The 17,479-nt window shown below is 41.9% G+C and overlaps 1 protein-coding gene across 2 annotated transcripts in view; it reads left to right on the top strand.

Moving 5' to 3' along the window:
• Nucleotides 1-17,479, top strand: part of NIBAN1 (niban apoptosis regulator 1) — a 169,868-nt gene that overhangs the window by 92,984 nt on the left and 59,405 nt on the right. For both annotated transcript variants that reach the window (XM_019738092.2, XM_019738093.2), the window contains exons 2-5: nt 327-457; nt 3,741-3,872; nt 7,274-7,388; nt 12,188-12,355. In XM_019738092.2, coding sequence (XP_019593651.2) covers nt 327-457; nt 3,741-3,872; nt 7,274-7,388; nt 12,188-12,355 — 546 coding nt within the window. The remainder of the gene's footprint in view (nt 1-326; nt 458-3,740; nt 3,873-7,273; nt 7,389-12,187; nt 12,356-17,479) is intronic.

The following is a 17,479-nucleotide window of genomic DNA, read 5'->3' as shown; positions in this document are numbered from 1 at the left end:
TGAGGTAGAACGGTGGCTGTGGAAGGATTAGAAGGATGGCTGAGTTTATGGCCGTGGCGATGGCTTGTTGGTGTAAAATGACATAAAATTCTATTGGTTACTGGATGGATGGCCCTTAGGGACAGCAGAGTCTCTCAGGATGAGGTCAGAAGGGGAGAGAGAGGTAAAGGCATGTGTAGCATGTTCTCAGGACAGGTGGGCTCATGTATTTGTGGGAAAACGGTGTTAGGGAGCCCTGAGGGGTGTTTATACAATTATGTAGATGTGTGTCTATTCTGCGAGAATGCTCCTTTTCTTAATTCCAATTTCCTTTTTTTTTTCCCCAGGGAAAACTGAGGCTGCTGTCAAAAACTTCAGCCCCTTCTACAGTCGCCAGTACTCTGTGGCTTTCTGCAACCACATGCGCAGTGAAGTAGAGCAGCAAAGAGACTTGACGTCACAGTTTTTGAAGACCAAGGTAACTCGTGGACATTTGGTTTCTTTACATGTTTTGCTCACTGAGGAATGCTTTATAACTCATAGTATATCTGAATAAACAATCATTTGAATGGTTGCTTTTGAAAAATGTGTTCTCAGCTCATTTCTTGCTCAAAAAACTCTATTTACCTGTAAGTTAGACGTATGATTTCTTGTTGATGGTGTAATCCATAGTAGAAAAACAAAACTAGCATGATCCAATTTTATTATGTTTTCCCCACACTGATGCTTTGGTATTAGAAAATTTGACTTGCTGTAGTAAAGCTCAGTTTAAAAAAAGTCATGATTTTAGTACCTTGTGCTATGAGCATGTTTATTTTGGTCATTGATCAAATGTGATTTCCTCTTCTAATCTCCTAACTTATTCTTTCTCCTTTGCTCCATTATAATAATTCTACACAACCTTAACAAATAAGTATTGATACCTAATAAGTGCCAGGCCCTATTCCAAGAACTGGGGAAAAAGACGAATTTCCTCTGCCTTCCTACTTATATTCAAACGTAGGACACAGACAATAAACAACTAAATGAGCATCAGGTGATAATAAATGCTACAAAGAAAAATAAAGCAGGAGTATTATTTTAGAGAAGATAGAGAAGGCCTCTGTGGAGATGACATCTGAGCAGAAACTGGAGTGAAATAAGAGTAGGCTGTGTGAATACCTGAGGGAAGAGTGTTTCAGGCAGACGCAAGGGCAAATGCAGTGCAGAGACCTTGCCGCATTCGTTAGCACATCAGGAAGGCTGGTGTGCTGAGAGCAGTGTGAGCAAGAGAGAAGGGACAAGAATTGACTGCAGAGTGACAGGTAGTGACAAGACCAGGGGGGACCCAGAGACCACAAAAAGGGTTTTTAATTTTGTTTTGAGTGTAATGGGAAGTTTTGGGAGGGTATTGAACACAGAGTGACTTAAAATTTAAGTGATCTTTCTGGCCTCTCTATAGCGAACGAACTATGGAGAGAGACAGGAGGGGAAATTGGAGACTGATGAGGAGGACACTGGAGTAGTCGAAGAGAAGGACAGTGGCCAATCGGACTAGGATAGCGATGGGAGGGGTTCTGCGGAAAGGTCCAAGTCAAGATATACTTGAGATAGAGCTGATACAACTTGCTAATGGATTGGGTGTGATTTACCATGTTTCCCTGAAAATAAGACATAGCCAGACCATCAGCTCTAAAGCCTCTTTTGGAGCAAAAATTAATATAAGACCTGGTATTATATTATATTATGTAAGACCCGCTATTCTACTCTATTCTATTCTATTCTACCCGGTATTATATTATATTATATTATATTATATTATATTATATTATATTATATTGTGTTATATTATACCCCATCTTATCTCATAGTAAAATAAGACTGGGTCTTCTATTAATTTTTTGCTCCAAAAGATGCATTAGAGCTGATAGTCCGGCTGGGTCTTATTTTTGGGGTAACACGGTAATAGAAGAAGAGAGAAATCAGTGATGACTTCTTGGTTTTTAGCCTAAGCAAGTGAGTGTGTGGAGTTGCCGTTTGGATAGAAGAGTCAGAGGTGCATGGGGATCATGAGTTCATTTTTGGCCATGTTAAATTTAAGAAACTCATTTGGCGCACACCCGTGGAAATGTTGAGTAGACAGTTGAATGCTCCGAACTGGAGCTCAGTGGAAAGGTTGAGGATAGGGAAGGGGTAGGGATTTCTTAGCTTATAACTGGTAGTAAAGCCATGGGTCATGGTCGAGGGGGAGCAGAGACAGAGAAAAGAAGAGGTTTCATGACCAAGCCCTGGATCCTCCAACATTTGGAGATCAGAAAAAGGAGAAGGATCCAGCAAGATGGATGGAGAAGAAATAGCCTGTGGAGTAGAAGAAAAATCAGGAGAAGTTCAGAGTGCCAGAAAGCAAATAAAAGAGGGGTTTCAAGAAGGAGGGTGTATTGAATGGGTCAACTACTGCTGTGAGGTTGAGTAAGGTGATCAGTAGATTTCGCTTCATGTGTAGGAATCACTCAATGTTGTCTCCATAGACCAGTGATTCTCCAAATTTAGAAAGCTTGTTAGCAATGCAAATTCTAGCCCACATCCTCAGGGATTCTGATATAGTAAGTCTAGGGTGAGGCCACATTTTAAAGAAGCATATCAATTGGGCCAGTTAAGCGGCCCAAGTTTAAGAAATGCCACGTATAAGAATGATAAATAGTTTAGCTTATATATGGTTTCAATCTCATTTGAAGAGAACAGTGAGAGCCTCTCTTACCTGTTAATGAGGTAAGGTAGGAAGGAGACTGCCTCATTGTCTGTCAGGATGGAATATTAAGCCCTGGGATTCAGAAGTGAATTAATTTCATCCCTCAGACGATTCTTAAAAAGATTAGCATATCCATCTTCTCTGTACGGTTCATGTAAATCTTGCCTGGAAGTGGAGGGATGAGTTTCTAAAGGCGTTATGATTTGTTTAATAAAGGGAAAAAGATGTAAATTCACGTGAAAGACAAGAGGCCCGTTCCTACGTTTTGAGATAATACAGGAATTGCACCATGAGGCAGGATGGGACTTATCCCTTACACAATTAGTCCATTGAAAGACCTAACCAGGATTCACACAAGAGACTCTCCGACAGCACATATGTCACCACATATGTTAATGACAAATCCTCAGACTTTTAAGTAGAAGAGGTAGAACTGAGGTTTGCTGGCTTGCCTGCTTGTGTGTTCATTGGGGAGCCAACATGGGCTCCTTGGGAAGCCTGGCGATGGGTTAAGTGTTTGGGCTTTTGGGTCTGAGAAAACCATTGAGCACTGCCTCTGGAGGCTGCCTGAAGGTGTGGTGAATAGGCGAATAGCCTGTTAGCCCTCCCGCTTTTCAGGACAGAACCCTAAGGCATATTCAGGGTTACGGTGTCTATTTCCTGGGGATAGGTGTCTGCAGCTTATACTTCACTGCTTCACTCCCTTCTCTTCCACAGTTTATCAAGGATTTATGAAGTGCCATGTGTATCCCAGGCATAACCTTATGCTATAACCCCTTCATATGCTTCTGTTCCTGTAGCGTAATGGAGGGAAATGGAAATCCCAGAAATGTCAATAAGACAAACGTTTGTATTTTGTCAGGAGGAGTAGGAAAGGGAAGTATGGAAGATTGGGAAAGAAGCAACAATTTCTCCAGGATCTCAGCGCAAGACGGTTTCCTAAAATATTCCTTGAAATGCCATGGACAGACTTAGTGGTAGCATAGTAGGTTATGTTTTGTTGTGCTAATTAATTGTGTTCATCTTCTTTAAGCCGCCACTGGAGCCTGGAACTGTTTTGTATGAAGCAGAACTAACACAGTTTGCTGAAGACACAAAGAAATGGAAGGAGAGATATGTCGTGGTTAAAAATGATTTTGCTGTGGAGAGCTATGAGAACAAAGAGGTAAGACGTTTCCTCGTTACCGTTGGTTCTGGCAGTTTTCTTAAACATTGGCTGGGTCAATGGCCACGGCCTCTCCTTCAAGACTGATTCTTTCAATAAGCACTCACTCTTACGTAGGTACTCCTTTCAGTCCAAAGATGTTTATTGAGTGCTTATTATATGCTACGTGTTGTAAAGCGTCCTGGGCATTTCACAGTAGATGAGACAGATGCTCGTCATCTAGTGGACAAGATAGACTTTGAACAAGTAACTGCAAGTGAGTGTGAAAATAGAAGCTTATAGTGAGTGGCCAGTGCAGGATCCTTTCCTAGCATCATTCAGCTGTCCTGATATCTCTCCCTCTCTGCTCTGTGCCTCCATGTCTTGCCAGTGGCTGAGGAGTTATTTAATAAGATTGTGATTGAATTTGCACAAGTTCCTAGGAATTCAGAGCATGTCACATACTTATTCCTCTTATTCTTACAGATTTTTTTTTCCATTTGATTTTTTCCTGGTTATCTCTTGCTTTTTCTTGCCTGTAAAATGTGGAGAAAATGAGATAACGTATGTAAAGTACCTAGCACTGGAGGACTTTGGTTTTTATTGGTTCCCGTTTCTTTCCCCAGGGGAAGGATAGTGGTGTAGAGGAAAGAACAGTGGGCATTTAGAAAACTAAAGTTTAGGTCAGGCTTCAATTAAACTAGAGATCCCAACGGTTCCTTTCAGAGCTCTTACTGTACACATTTTTAATCAACATAGATTCTCAAGCTGCCTTTGAAATGAAAAGTTACTATGTATCAGTTAAAGGTGGTAACATTTAAAACTCTGCTCTCTTGACTCTAAGTTCAAGAGCAGCCAGGTAACCTCCACTGATACTCTGAGCAATACCCTTGATGCTAAACCTTTAGGAAGAGACTTCAGACTGACAGACCAATGTGTTCCCTTCACATTTCTGATGGGAAATAGAAATAAATACAGTATACACTTATTCCATTGGCAACCAGGCAATGCCTTCTTGGGTAGTCTTCTTCTTTTCAACACTCATTAAGCTAATATTTTCTCTGCTTATCTATATTAGGATTTTATTCAACACTCGATTTGCTGTCTGAAGCAAATCATCAATACACAACAGATAATAATGATAATAATTACAAATTACCTTAATTTTGTATGGCACGTTACAATGTCCTCTCAAGGAAGCTTGAGAAGAGGCAGTATTGCGAAATGGTTATATTGTGGGCTTTGCATCACCTTCTCCAGTTACTAGATGTGTCCTTCCGTAAGTCATGAATCTCCTTGAGCCTCAGTTTTCTCATCTGTAAAATGGTGAGCATGATGCCTTCCTCACCATGTTATTGTGCAGATTGAACAAATGAATGCATTGGAGCCCTCAGCATATGGCCACGCACTGGCCCCACCCTATACAGAGCAGTTGTTTGTATAATTACTGCGAACTAACGGGGAGGAGACAGTCATCGAGCTTGCTCTTGGGTTTATTAAGGTTTTCACTATACTTGGCACTAACTGAAGTTTCATTTTGAATCAAATTTGGTGTTTTTCCTCTTTTCATTTTTTACGCTATCTCCCTCAACTTTCAATTTATTTGCTCACCATTTTCAAATGAACCTGTTTGGATTTTTAAGATACAGTTACACAATTTTATAATAACCAAGTATTTTAAAAACAAAACAAGGGTGGGGGGTGGGAGATGAGGGTAAGGGGGATCAAATATATGGTGATGGAAGGAGAACTGACTCTGGGTGGTGAACACACAATGGGATTGATAGATGATGTATTACAGAATTGTACACCTGAAATCTATGTAATTTTACTAACAATTGTCACCCCAATAAATTTAAAAAATAAATTAAAACAAAACAAAACAAACAAAACAAAACAAAAAACTTTGGAAATTAAAAAAATGCCATGCAGTTTGCCATAATTTCTAAAAGTTTTAATAATATCCTGTTTTTAATTTATAAAAGTATTTTTTATATCACACCACCTAAAAGTTATATATCAAGCGCCTACATCGCCTGTTATTTTATTGAGAGTTTAGTTTCAGCTGGTAAGTAAACAGGAGAAATGAAGCATTCTTATTTGATAATCACTTCCTACTTCCTACACACTTTCACTGGACTGGACAGACCCAGGTATGAATCCTGGATTTGTCACCTACTCATCAATGGGACATTGACAAGTTACCTTTGAGCTTTGAGCTTCATTTTCCTTATTTACAAAATGAGGATAATAACTAGTTCATAGTATTGTTTTGAGGATTAAGTAATATAATGTTTATAAAAGCCCAGATTTGGAGTCTTGTAACAAAAACGCATTTTAGCTTTGAAACCAGTCTGAATCGAACTGCTTCTAAACTTGATCAGAATGAGCCAACTTTAGACTCTTCTGTTATGTTCTGGGTCCCTGGTGTACTTAAGCAATTGATTACTGGTTTTTACAAGTCTGAAAACAACCTTCTTAGATAGACAAGAGTTTGTTTTCTTTGGGCCTCTTCAGTCACTATCTTTTGATGTTGAATGTGTTATTCTGATTTTGTCGCCCTGCTCAGCATTACTGGAGTTATTCCCAAGAGTACATGGCTAGATTTGGGGCTCCACAGTTTGCTTAGTTTCAATTCTCAATTTGCTATTTAGCTTGTTATTCTCAAAATTTGCCTTGACACAAGCCCTGCCATCAGATGCACAGATGTCAGTTTTATCTTATCTGTTTGTCCTTGTGGGTATATCTGCTTAACAAACTGCTTTGTGCTTGAGCAATGCTCTGTACCTCTTTTTACATTTCCTGAATGGCAAAGCTTTTTGTCTGCTGGCCAGAATTTGTTCTGATGTCACGATATTGCACTTCCATCCCAGATCATTTTACTGCAAAGCAGTCTCACTTCTGAGGGCAGCGTGGTGGCATATTTTGTCATGGCAACATTTTTATGTTGTTGATGAAAATCCATGGCAACCATGATCGCAGCTACCTGTCCCACAATCTCATTAGTCATCAGTCTGCAAGCATTTTGTTCAGCAAATGTCTGTACATATTCTCACCCTTGTGGTTATTGGAATGATTCAGGTGCCAGCGTCTCAACTGGTAAGTGTGGTGCAGGATTTCTAGAAGTTACCAAGATTATGGTGTCCTCATTTGAGAAACGTACCTCAGTGAATCTCCCTGAGGTTAGGGATTCTGATTTACCATGCTGTGACCATCGCACAAAAGTACTAAAGTAATACCTTGCACTTAGCAGTTCGACATAACATAGTTTTTGAATAAATGGCTCTTACTCAATGACTAGTGTGGGAGTTGTTTATCTCTGAGTGTTTGGATCTGGGTCTGTCTATTTCTAATATTTTTGATATTTTCAAAAAATCCCCGTGGGGAAAATAAATCACTCATTTATGCTTTTCCTTTCCCAGGCCTATCAGAGAGGAACTGCTCCTAAAAGCCGAATTCTTCCAGCTGGTGGAAAGGTGTTAACGTCAGAAGAGGAATACAATTTATTATCTGACCGGCATTTCCCAGACCCTCTTGGTGAGTTGCTGAGCATTCTTTCCCAGGGCAAAATTCCTCAACTTGCTTTCTTTAGCAGCTAGACATGTGGTTCTCAATGGGGAAGGCAGATTTCACTCTCCAGGGACTTTTGGCAGTGTCTGGAGACATTTTTTGGTATTCACAACTTGGAGAGATGGTGCTAGAGGCGTTTAGTGGGTAGAGGCCAGTGACACTGTTAACCATCCTACAATGCATAAGACAGCCCCAGACAATAAGAATTATTTGGCATAAAATATCAATAGTTGCAGAAGTTGAGAAACTCTGGGTTAGATATACATTCTTCGTAGATCAATGGAAGATGTAATTTCCCTAATTTAGGTAAACATTGTACTACTTCTATTGTTTTAAATCACACTCAGTGATACATAAGTCAGTTGCTGTGTTTCTAGTGCATGGAAATGTGCCATTGGTTGGGCATCTTGAGGCTTTTAGAATATATTGGAAGCTGTAATAGCACTACACGGGACAGCAGAAATAAAAAGAAAGGGCCCACTCTGTGAAATGTACAATCTCATCTTTCAGTAAGCAAGCCTGGACCTGTTAGGGCATATATTTTTCTAATTTTAGGAAGATATGCAATAGAATATCCTAAATTGACAAAATGCTTTTTACAAGTGTTACAGTAACTCATAGCTACAGTGTAAAAAAGCATTGCATTAATTAGCGTATTTATAAATAATAGCTGAATGCTGCCATGGAAAGAGCATTGAACTGAGAATTGGGAGACTGAATTTTTATCGAGTTCTAACTTATCAAGTGCTTTCCCTAATGTTATTCAATTTCTCTGATTTCTGTTTCTCCAACTCTAGGACCTTGAACTTGAAAATCTGGCAGGATCTTTCCATCACTAGCATACTTTGATTCTCATTCATTTCACTTTTTCCATGTAGAGAAAGTGATGGATAATATATATATAAACCAAATAGTGCCTTTCATAGAGATCCATGAGCTGTGGATAATGTAATATCTCCATCTGGCTTTGTGTAAATCATACCACACAGTAATTGTTATGTTTCTTGAAGAGAGCGCTGGTTCTTATTAATGAGTATAATCATTTCATTAGAATTTACGGAGAAAATCTAATCATTTTTTCAATTGCTATTTTGGTGCAGAATGCTTAGCATAGTGTTTTTAATAACACTATTTAAAAGATTGGCACATGGACCATAAGTCTAGATTAACAAACTATTATTAAGTAATTCAGGCTAACATAACATTTTATGTACATTATACATATTATTATATTTTCTTTCAACATCTACTTATTTGTCATCTTGGCTCTAAAGCTGCTGCTAGAAATGGGAATGCCAACATGATGACTCTTCCGAATCTCTCCAAAGGAACTTTCCAATGAAATGAATCAGAACAGACAATGTATTAATTGACTTATTGATGAAATCACATCAGCAGGAATGAAATGGAATAAGAAGCACAAATCCTGTGTGACTAATGCCGTTTGGCTCAGGGCTTCCGCTTGGGGGCATTTCAATGACATTTTTTATTCTATGGTATGGCCTTCTAAGATTTAAAAATAGAATATTCTACAGTAGATCATTTGTGATATCCTTGTGACTTAACTCAGAAAACGCTGCAGATTGATGGCATCTGGAAAACTGTTGTAAAAGATTAAGTGAGAGATAGTTATTTAAGAGGCTAATAGGGGTGAATTTTATGGGGCTTTCTGAAGCTTTTAGTCACTATTGCTTTTAGTAGTTGGCACAAAATTGTGACATCTTTGAAAGGGCAAGGCGGATTGTTTCACAAAACCATATTAATCAGGAAGATGCCCTGTGTGATGCTAATCCGACTGGAAAACATAAAAGCACAATCAAGGTGGGAGGAATTAACCTCGCTTGAGAAAAAGCACTAGAGGTTTATCAGTAAATGTCTTTTTTACACAGTATTCTGCTGAGGTGATATATCAAAAGTGCCCCCTGTCTTGCCAAAGTGATTCATTTAGTTGGCATCTAGTTTGCTGCAAAACAAGATTTTTTATCTTGTTGAAAATATTTGGATATTAGCCATCCAGTGCTGGTGTGAGAGTTCCATAAATGTCAGAGACTCTTTCTAGCTTTCGCCCCCTTTATTTCTAGGTGGTAGCCCTTACTGACGTAGTCCAAGATGGCTGCTGGAGAGCCAGCCGTGGCTTTTTCATTCCAGACAGCAGGAGAGAGAAAAGCAAAGGAGTGGGGCACATTCAGTCTCTTTAAGGATACTTCCAGGAAGTTTCATGGCCACTTCAGATTACATTCCAGTGGTCGGGACATAGTGCCTGTGACACACCAAGCTGCCCTAGAGGCTAGAAATACAGTCTTTAATCTATGCAGCACTTGCTCAATGAAAAATCAAGGGCTTTGTTACCAAGAAAGAAGGGAGAATAGGTAATATGTTACAACTAAGGGGTCTCTGCTACAGTTCAATGATTCATTCATATGTTGATTCATTCTTAGGTTATTATGTGCCAGGTATTTTGCTAGTGGGACGAAGTTTATACTCCCAGTGCTTTCTGTATTACCTTCAGAGTTAAGGACACTGGAAGCAGGGTTCCCATATAAGCCCCAAGAAATCTTTTCTTTATCTAAGCCAATCTTGGTTTATTAATATGCCAGTAGCAAGACTCGGTTCTAGAGTGTCCTTTATGGTTATGACCCATTTCTTGGTATGCCCAGTGCTTCCAAAGGCTACTGAAAGGGTCCTTCTTCCCTCTCTTTCCCTGAGATTGATGCCCATGATATAGGCAGGGATACAGAACTAATTTGTTCTTTTGTTTGTTCTCCATGACTCTGGAAATAAGCTGGGATTCGTTCAAACAAGTGCAATATCATATAATTAGAACACATGGAAGGGAAAGTTAGGTAGGGGATCTGAATAGCAGTACAAAGTTCTGACAATTAAGTTTGCGAACTCATCCTAGAAAAAGTGCTACATACCTCATTGCTGAATATCACTATGGTCACCTTCGAAGTACTCCCCTTGGGAAGCTATGCACTGATGCGAGTGCCTAGTCCACTCTTCAAAGCAATTTTGGAACTCTTTTTCTGGAATGGCCATCAGAGCTGCCGTCATATTACACATGATGTCCTGAATGTCATCAAAATGTCTTCCTTTCAATATTTCCTTTATCTTCGGGTAAAAAAAGAAGTCATTTAGGGCCAGATCAGGTGATCAGGGAGGGTGTTCCAATACAGTTATTTGTTTACTGGCTAAAAATTCTCTCACAGACAGTGCAGTGTGAGCTGGTGCATTGTCGTGATGCAAGAGCCATGAATTGTTGGCAAAAAGTTCAGGTCATCTAACTTCTTCACTCAGCCTTTGTAGCACTTCCAAATAGTAAAGTCGGTGAACTGTTTGTCCAGTTGGTACAAATTCATAATGAATAATCCCTCTGATATCAAAAAAAGGTTAGCAACATGGTTGCAACAAGTTCGCGAACTTAATTGTTAGACCTCCTATGGCTTCACATGAGTTTCTTGGAATTGATTTTGAGGGAAGAGGTAAAAGTCCCCATTGCTTAACGCTTTTAAAATTTCCTAGGACAATGTAACACATTTATCCATTCAAGAAACTATAGTTCAACACCTACTAGGTTCCATGACTGACATGCACTGAGGATACAAAAATATGTAAGATGCAGTCTCCATCCTCTTGGAGCTCTGCGAGAGTGGTTCTGATATTTGGGGAAAATCAATAGGGCAGCTTATCTCACTCTGCACCTCTTACCCTGAGTGCGGGTGCCAGCCATGGAAACAAATCATCACAATATTGTGGGAGAACAAGGCAGGGAGCACCCAGCTCTGTCTCGGGCAGTAAAGGGAGGTGCCAACAAAGGCAGCCCAGCGGAGGTGGCTTTTGAACTGATTTTTGAAGGATGAATGAGAATTTTCTATGCAAAACTATGATGTAAGGGAAGGAGGAAGCAGGAATATGAACTATAAAAACAATATGTGGTCATGGAATGGATGACTACACCCAAGGAAAGTGGAAGCTGAGAGTAAAGCAGAAACCAGTACAGAACAGGAAATGAGCCCCAACACTTAACAGGGAGACGGGCAGAAGGGACAGAGGAACCAATAAAGGGCACAAACAAGAAATAGTTTTTAAAAAGCATCAAGGGCTCCAGGAGAAAGGTGCTCCTGCAAATCACAGGAAGAGCATGTTTTCAAAAGAAGGGGGTGTTAACAGCAACAGATGTTTCAGATCGGTTTAAAGGACAGATAACAAAGAAGGAACCCTAGGCTGGTAGTCAGGGTGATGCTAGTGATCTCAGCAATGGTTTCGGGACTGGTGGGGCAGGACCAAGACTAAGGTGAAAATAGGGGTTGGAGGCATGAAGACAGCAAATGCTTGTTCAGCCATGACAGGGAGGAGGGAGGAAGTGCAGGGAAAGATGTGACCTGGTGGAATTGGAGCCTGCAGGGGGAGCAGGCTGAGTGTCTGCACAAATGGACAGGTTGGCCCGCGGTGGGCGAGTTAAGAAGAGCAAGCGCTGTCTGCGTGTTATTTCGATGTGAAGAAGTTGGGAAAGATTGGGTCTGGTGGCCATGGTTGTCCCTGTGGGGTAGGAGGTGATGCCACCTGCTGGAGTGACACAGGTGAAGCTGGTGGAGGAATTCGGAAGCCTGCACTCTCATTTCCCCCACCCTGTGAGGATCTCTCACACCACCTTTCCTTTCCATGCATGGCTTGCCACAGAGCGTTACCTTCACAGCCTGCAGTAAGTATTTTAAATACAAGATATACCATGTTAAATTGTCTTTGTGTTTTCAATATTTCTTTAGCACCGAATGACAAGGAGAACACTCAGCCCTTCGTGGTCCTGCCGAAGGAATACCCCGTGTACCTGTGGCAGCCATTCCTCAGACACGCCTACTTCTGCTTCCACGAGGCCCCCGACCAGAAGAAGTTCAGTGGTCTCCTGAGTGACTGCATCAGACATCTAAACCATGGTATGGAATGGCAGCCCTTTTGTCCTCAGCGGGGCTCCTTTTTCTCAGTTGACCTGGTCAGTCATCTGTTAGAATGATTCCTAGAAAGAGCCACAGAGGGTGCTGCCTCCAGGACAGAGAGGGAAACCAAGTTAAGTGAGAGTTTTATATGCTGGGAGCGTGGGCCACACACTGGTTGTCTAGTCAGGTCGGGGCAGCCTCAGGGAGACAGAATGTGGAACAGGTACCTGATGGCACATGTAGGCACCCAGTCAAAGCTCCGTCTTCACACATGTCATTTTGCATATAATTCATCATCCTCCTTTTTCCTGATTTTTTTTTTTTTAAATCTGAATGACAGCAGGAATTGTATGTCAATTGTCCCTGGCAAAATCCTAGTCCTGATGACATTTCTTGCTCATTCCCATCTTTATTTCTGAATAAAAGATACTCAAAACTTTAGAGTATGTAAGAATCATCTAGAGAACTTCTACACAGACTTTGGGGCTCCACCCTCAGCTATTCAGAGTCACTGGGTCGACAGTGGGTCCCCATTTTGCTTTTCAAACAAGCTGCTAAGGCCGCTGATACCGTTGATCCCTGGGCCACCCTTGCAGCGGTGCTGCTTCAGACCCCAGCGCTTCGAGGTATGGATTCAAGTAACATTACGTCTCTAATCCAGACGGTTCAGTCCAATATGTGATGTTTTTGATGAATTGTAAATGCTGATTTTTTCTGGACTCCATAAAGCCTTCAGGTACAGACACTTCACAAGGTAACGTGATAGTTATCAAAGTGAACGGGTTACAGAGCAACTAGAAGTGATCACATAATAATGCAGAGAGCTCAGTCCTGGAGGCTGGTCAGGGGAGGCTGCTCTGAACAGGTCACATCTGAGCTGTTGCCTCATCGCTCTGTGCCTTTAGTTCCTAATAAGGCTAATTTAATTGTGCACTTACTTTAAAGATTTGGGGTTTCCCTGAGAGTGTCAGTCCCACAGAGCAAAGGTCACTAGAGGTGTATGTGAGGTGTCTGCTCTTGATTTTAGCTTGTGTATTGCTGGGAGACGCATGGAAAAGGATAATCTTGCTCGTTTGCTCTAGCAAGTCTGAGCAACCCTGGTCGTACCGTTGTTTCCTAAGTAGTTGGGGACTTCATCAAAATGATACCTTTATTCATATCTTGCCTTGTGGTTTTGAGGTCTTAGAGACAAAGAATTGTCCCGCACTGGCTGATCTGTTTGGCTTCCTTTTCAGTTCACTCACACCGCTGTGTCTGGGGCCTTGGCTTAGCACAAACATGTAGTTGGCACTCAACCCAGGAGCCACGAAGGTTCACTAAGCCGAGGCTGGTCTCTGCCCAGCCAGATGGGACTTGCTTCATTCCCCCTTCCATGTACATAATAGGAATTTCTCTGGGGAGTTTTTGGATGTTGTGCAGCCTGCGTTTAGACTCCATTTATGGAAGATTTCAGTCGATTCAAAACCCAGCTCTGCTGTCCAGTTTGTTAGAGGCCCCGAGATCACGAGATACAGTCACATTGCTGGTTCTGTGTCACATTCCTCTGTCCAGAAACCACGTCTCCTCACTGAGGCTTTACGCAGACTTATTTAATGTGATTTGGCATTAAGGAGGTCCAGTCAGAGCCAGAGACAATCAAACTCTCGTAGGGAACAGCCCTTGACTGGCGTGGGCCTGTGAGCTCATGGGGTTTTCCCTTCTCTGCTCTGTTTATGTGTCTCTGACAGCACAAGGTACCTCTCATCTTTACTGAATCACTTGTTTTGTTTCAGTCTCTACCTGTTAGTCATTGTAGGACCTTGAGTAAACCCGTAAGAAGTTTCACAGACTCCCAGGTAACCATTATTTGTTTTCCATAATTACCAGAAGAGTTTAGAAAATAGATGTGAAATTAGGGCTGTGATACAGGCCAGAAGTGCTGAGGGGGCTCGAGGAGGCTGCTGGTTTCTACCCCCAGGCAACTAGAGCAAGGGCTGGCAGCCAGCGACGTTGGCTCTCAGGCCACCGAGCACCTCTGAGATATACTAGCAGCTGATGCTGGGCCACTAGTAATCCCTTCCACTCACAAGTCCTCAGGGACCCCCCCACTCCAGTTTTATTGAGATATAATTGACATATAATATTGTATTCGTTTCAATTGGGCCCCATAATGATTTCACATACGTATACATTGAAAAGTGATTGCCATAGTAAGTTTAGTTAACATCTGTCACCTGACATAGTTACAAATTTCTTTTCTTGTGATGACAACTTTTTAGATCTCTTTTAACAGCTTTTCATATACAACACAGTATCGTTAACTATAGTCACCATGTTGTACATTATATCCCCAGAATTTATGTGTCTTATAACCAGAAGTTTGTACTTTTTGACCACCTTCACCCGTTTCCCCAATCCCCCACCCTCTGCTTCTGGCAACCACTCATCTGTTCTCTATTTCTCTGAGTTCAGTTTTTTTTTTAGATTCCACGTATAAGTGAGATCATAAAGTATTGTCTTTCTCTGTCTGACTTATTTCACTTAGCGTAATACCCTCAAGGGATCTTTATGGGAAGATAGTTTCATTGCCTTTCTGATAAGGTCCACCAACGATGTCTGTCACTTGGGGTTCCCAGGACACCTCCCTTAGTGCTCACCCCAGCCCACTTGCCCCAGGAGTTCTGGGTTCTAGTTGGTCGAGGTATCCATGTCCATTCATTCCGAATCCGGAACTTCTTCTCCTGTTCCTCTTCATGGGTGGGTTTGTTTCCTATTTAACAATGGCAAAGGACCTGGTTACACCTTATTCTTAGACAATACAGCTATGTCCTCAGGTAGGTGAGGGCAAGTAGAGGGCTCTCTACTCCTCCTCCTTCGAGAAAGGAAGCTGCCTGACTCCAATATTATTCACACTTCTAAGGAACACAGAGGTGTGTGTGTGTGTGTGTGTGTGTGTGTGTGTGTGTGTGTTGGGCACCTCTTCATTGAGCAGCCCTAAGAAAACTCCATGATGACTCTTCAGCACAACATTCCACACCAACACACTGGACTAAATATCAAACCCATTGCATGACACGTGCCCTAGAGCAGCTGCTGTCCTCTATGCTTCTGGAATTTCCCTGCAACCCCTGTCCCCGAGGAGGGAAGGCCAGGGGTCTAAATGTCCTCTGCTACAAAATGGGACTTTTGGGAAGCCAAGATATTTCAACCTGGTCCTGTAGTTCAAAATTCAGTCCCATTCTTCAGAATTTTAGTTTTCGAAATATGGTATGTAAACTACATTGTAGTTGCAGGGATATAGTTAAAACCAACGTAGAGGGCTGTACACATGCAATGGGGACTAATGATCATTATTAATGTGCGTCTATGCTGGCAGCTCAGGGTAATCATTTCTTGGCATGGGAAATTGCAAGAAAGGAAAAAAGTGTTTTTGGTGGGAAGAATAGGATATGTGGGGGCCACGAAGTGAGTCACAGCCTGGACCATTAGAGACACTGAAAGAATTTTGTGTGGCTGGTGCCTGAGAGAACTTAGGAGCCAAGTGAGAATGGGCAGATGGGCAGGATCCAGGCTATAAAGGGCTTTGCAGTGCGTAGTAAGGGATTTACACTTTATTCTAACCGCAATAGGAAGCCATTAAAGGGTATTAAGCAGATAAGTGACTCAGTCATATAGTCATTATAAAAAGGTCACACTGGTTGCTATGTGGGCAGTAGATGGGAGGGTTGCAAGCTGGGTTGCCAGGAGGCCACTTAAGACGTTTTAGCAGGCAACAGATGGTGGTAGCTTGCACCCCAGGGGTGACTGTAGAGATGACACGAGGTGGCTGGATAAGAGAGATATCCAGGAAGTAGAATCAATAGAATTTAAGGATAGATAATGTGGGGAGTGAGGCAGCAGTGGGACCACCCAAGGAAGAGCCCCCAGGATTCTGCCCTTCTCTGAGATGGGGACCTTGTGTAAGGAGGAGCAGGTTCTAGGGAAAGGAGCAGGTATCTAGTGTTGCCGATGTTGAGAAGGAGACATCTGTGGACAGCCAGGGGAGGAAGTCTCATAGACACGTGCATGGATAAGACTGGACAGCAGGAACAGCGTCTGCTGTGGAGACAGCTGGGAAGTCAGCGGCCTGGGTGTGGTCACTGACTTTGTGGGAAAGATGCAGCTTGCAAACCCCTCAAAGGCACAGGCTGTTATCTCTGTATCCCCAGCAATGGGCCAAGGGCCCGGCACCTGGTATAGGCGCTGCAAATATGTCCACCCTCCATCCTTAGGTCCACTTGCACATATGCCCATGTGGGAAAAAGCATGGGGCATGTGAACGGGTGCAGCTTAAAGGTATTTGTGCTCAAACTCTGTAAACATTAAAGTAAAATAGATGGGTGCTTTTGTGTTAAGCGCTAACTTATTCACTCGCTACATGGATCTATGATTTTACTGTTGACACTTTAAGCAGCATATTTATTAGGAAGATAAAACCTTTGTGAAATTCGGTGACTCAGTTAGGCTCTCTGACTCACCCTCTTCCTACGGATACCTCCTCAATTGCCAGTGACTCTCCTGCATTTTATTTCAAATTCATTGCTACCAACCTGCGGTGGGACTCATATAAAAAGCATTCCCAAAGGCTTTTCATTGATCTTCTTTTTTCCAATTACTGCCACCTCCTTCATCGTATGACACTCAGATAAATCATCCTTAAACAGAATTTCTGATTAAAATTCTTCAGTGGCACTGACATTGTTAAAAAGATGAAACACTCCGTGCCGGAGAGATTGGCTGTGTCTGATTTCCTACAATTCTCAAGCACAAGCCGCCTTCCCCAACCTTGCTGTCCTTCCCCTCCCTCCTTCCTCGGATGGAAGTTTTACTTCCACTTCTTTGGCCTTTCAATATGCCTGGAACACCCACTCCTCATCTATTTAAATTCTCTCCTGCTTCTTTGAGAACAAGCTTCAGTCTGAGCTCTGCCATGAAAACCACAGGGATAACTTCACTAGTACTTATTATCTGTCTCACTGATCGAATACCACCGCATTCTGCCTTCCATTATTCACTGTCATGTCTAGTTGTCCTGTTTCTCTAACTCCATCTCAAGTTCCTCCAGGGAAATCTTGTGTCATCCTTGGAATCCTCCTGTAGCGCCCA

Source organism: Rhinolophus sinicus, linkage group LG17, assembly GCF_036562045.2.
Source record: "Rhinolophus sinicus isolate RSC01 linkage group LG17, ASM3656204v1, whole genome shotgun sequence".
Taxonomy (NCBI): Eukaryota; Metazoa; Chordata; class Mammalia; order Chiroptera; family Rhinolophidae; genus Rhinolophus; species Rhinolophus sinicus.
This window is presented reverse-complemented; position numbering and strand designations above follow the sequence as displayed.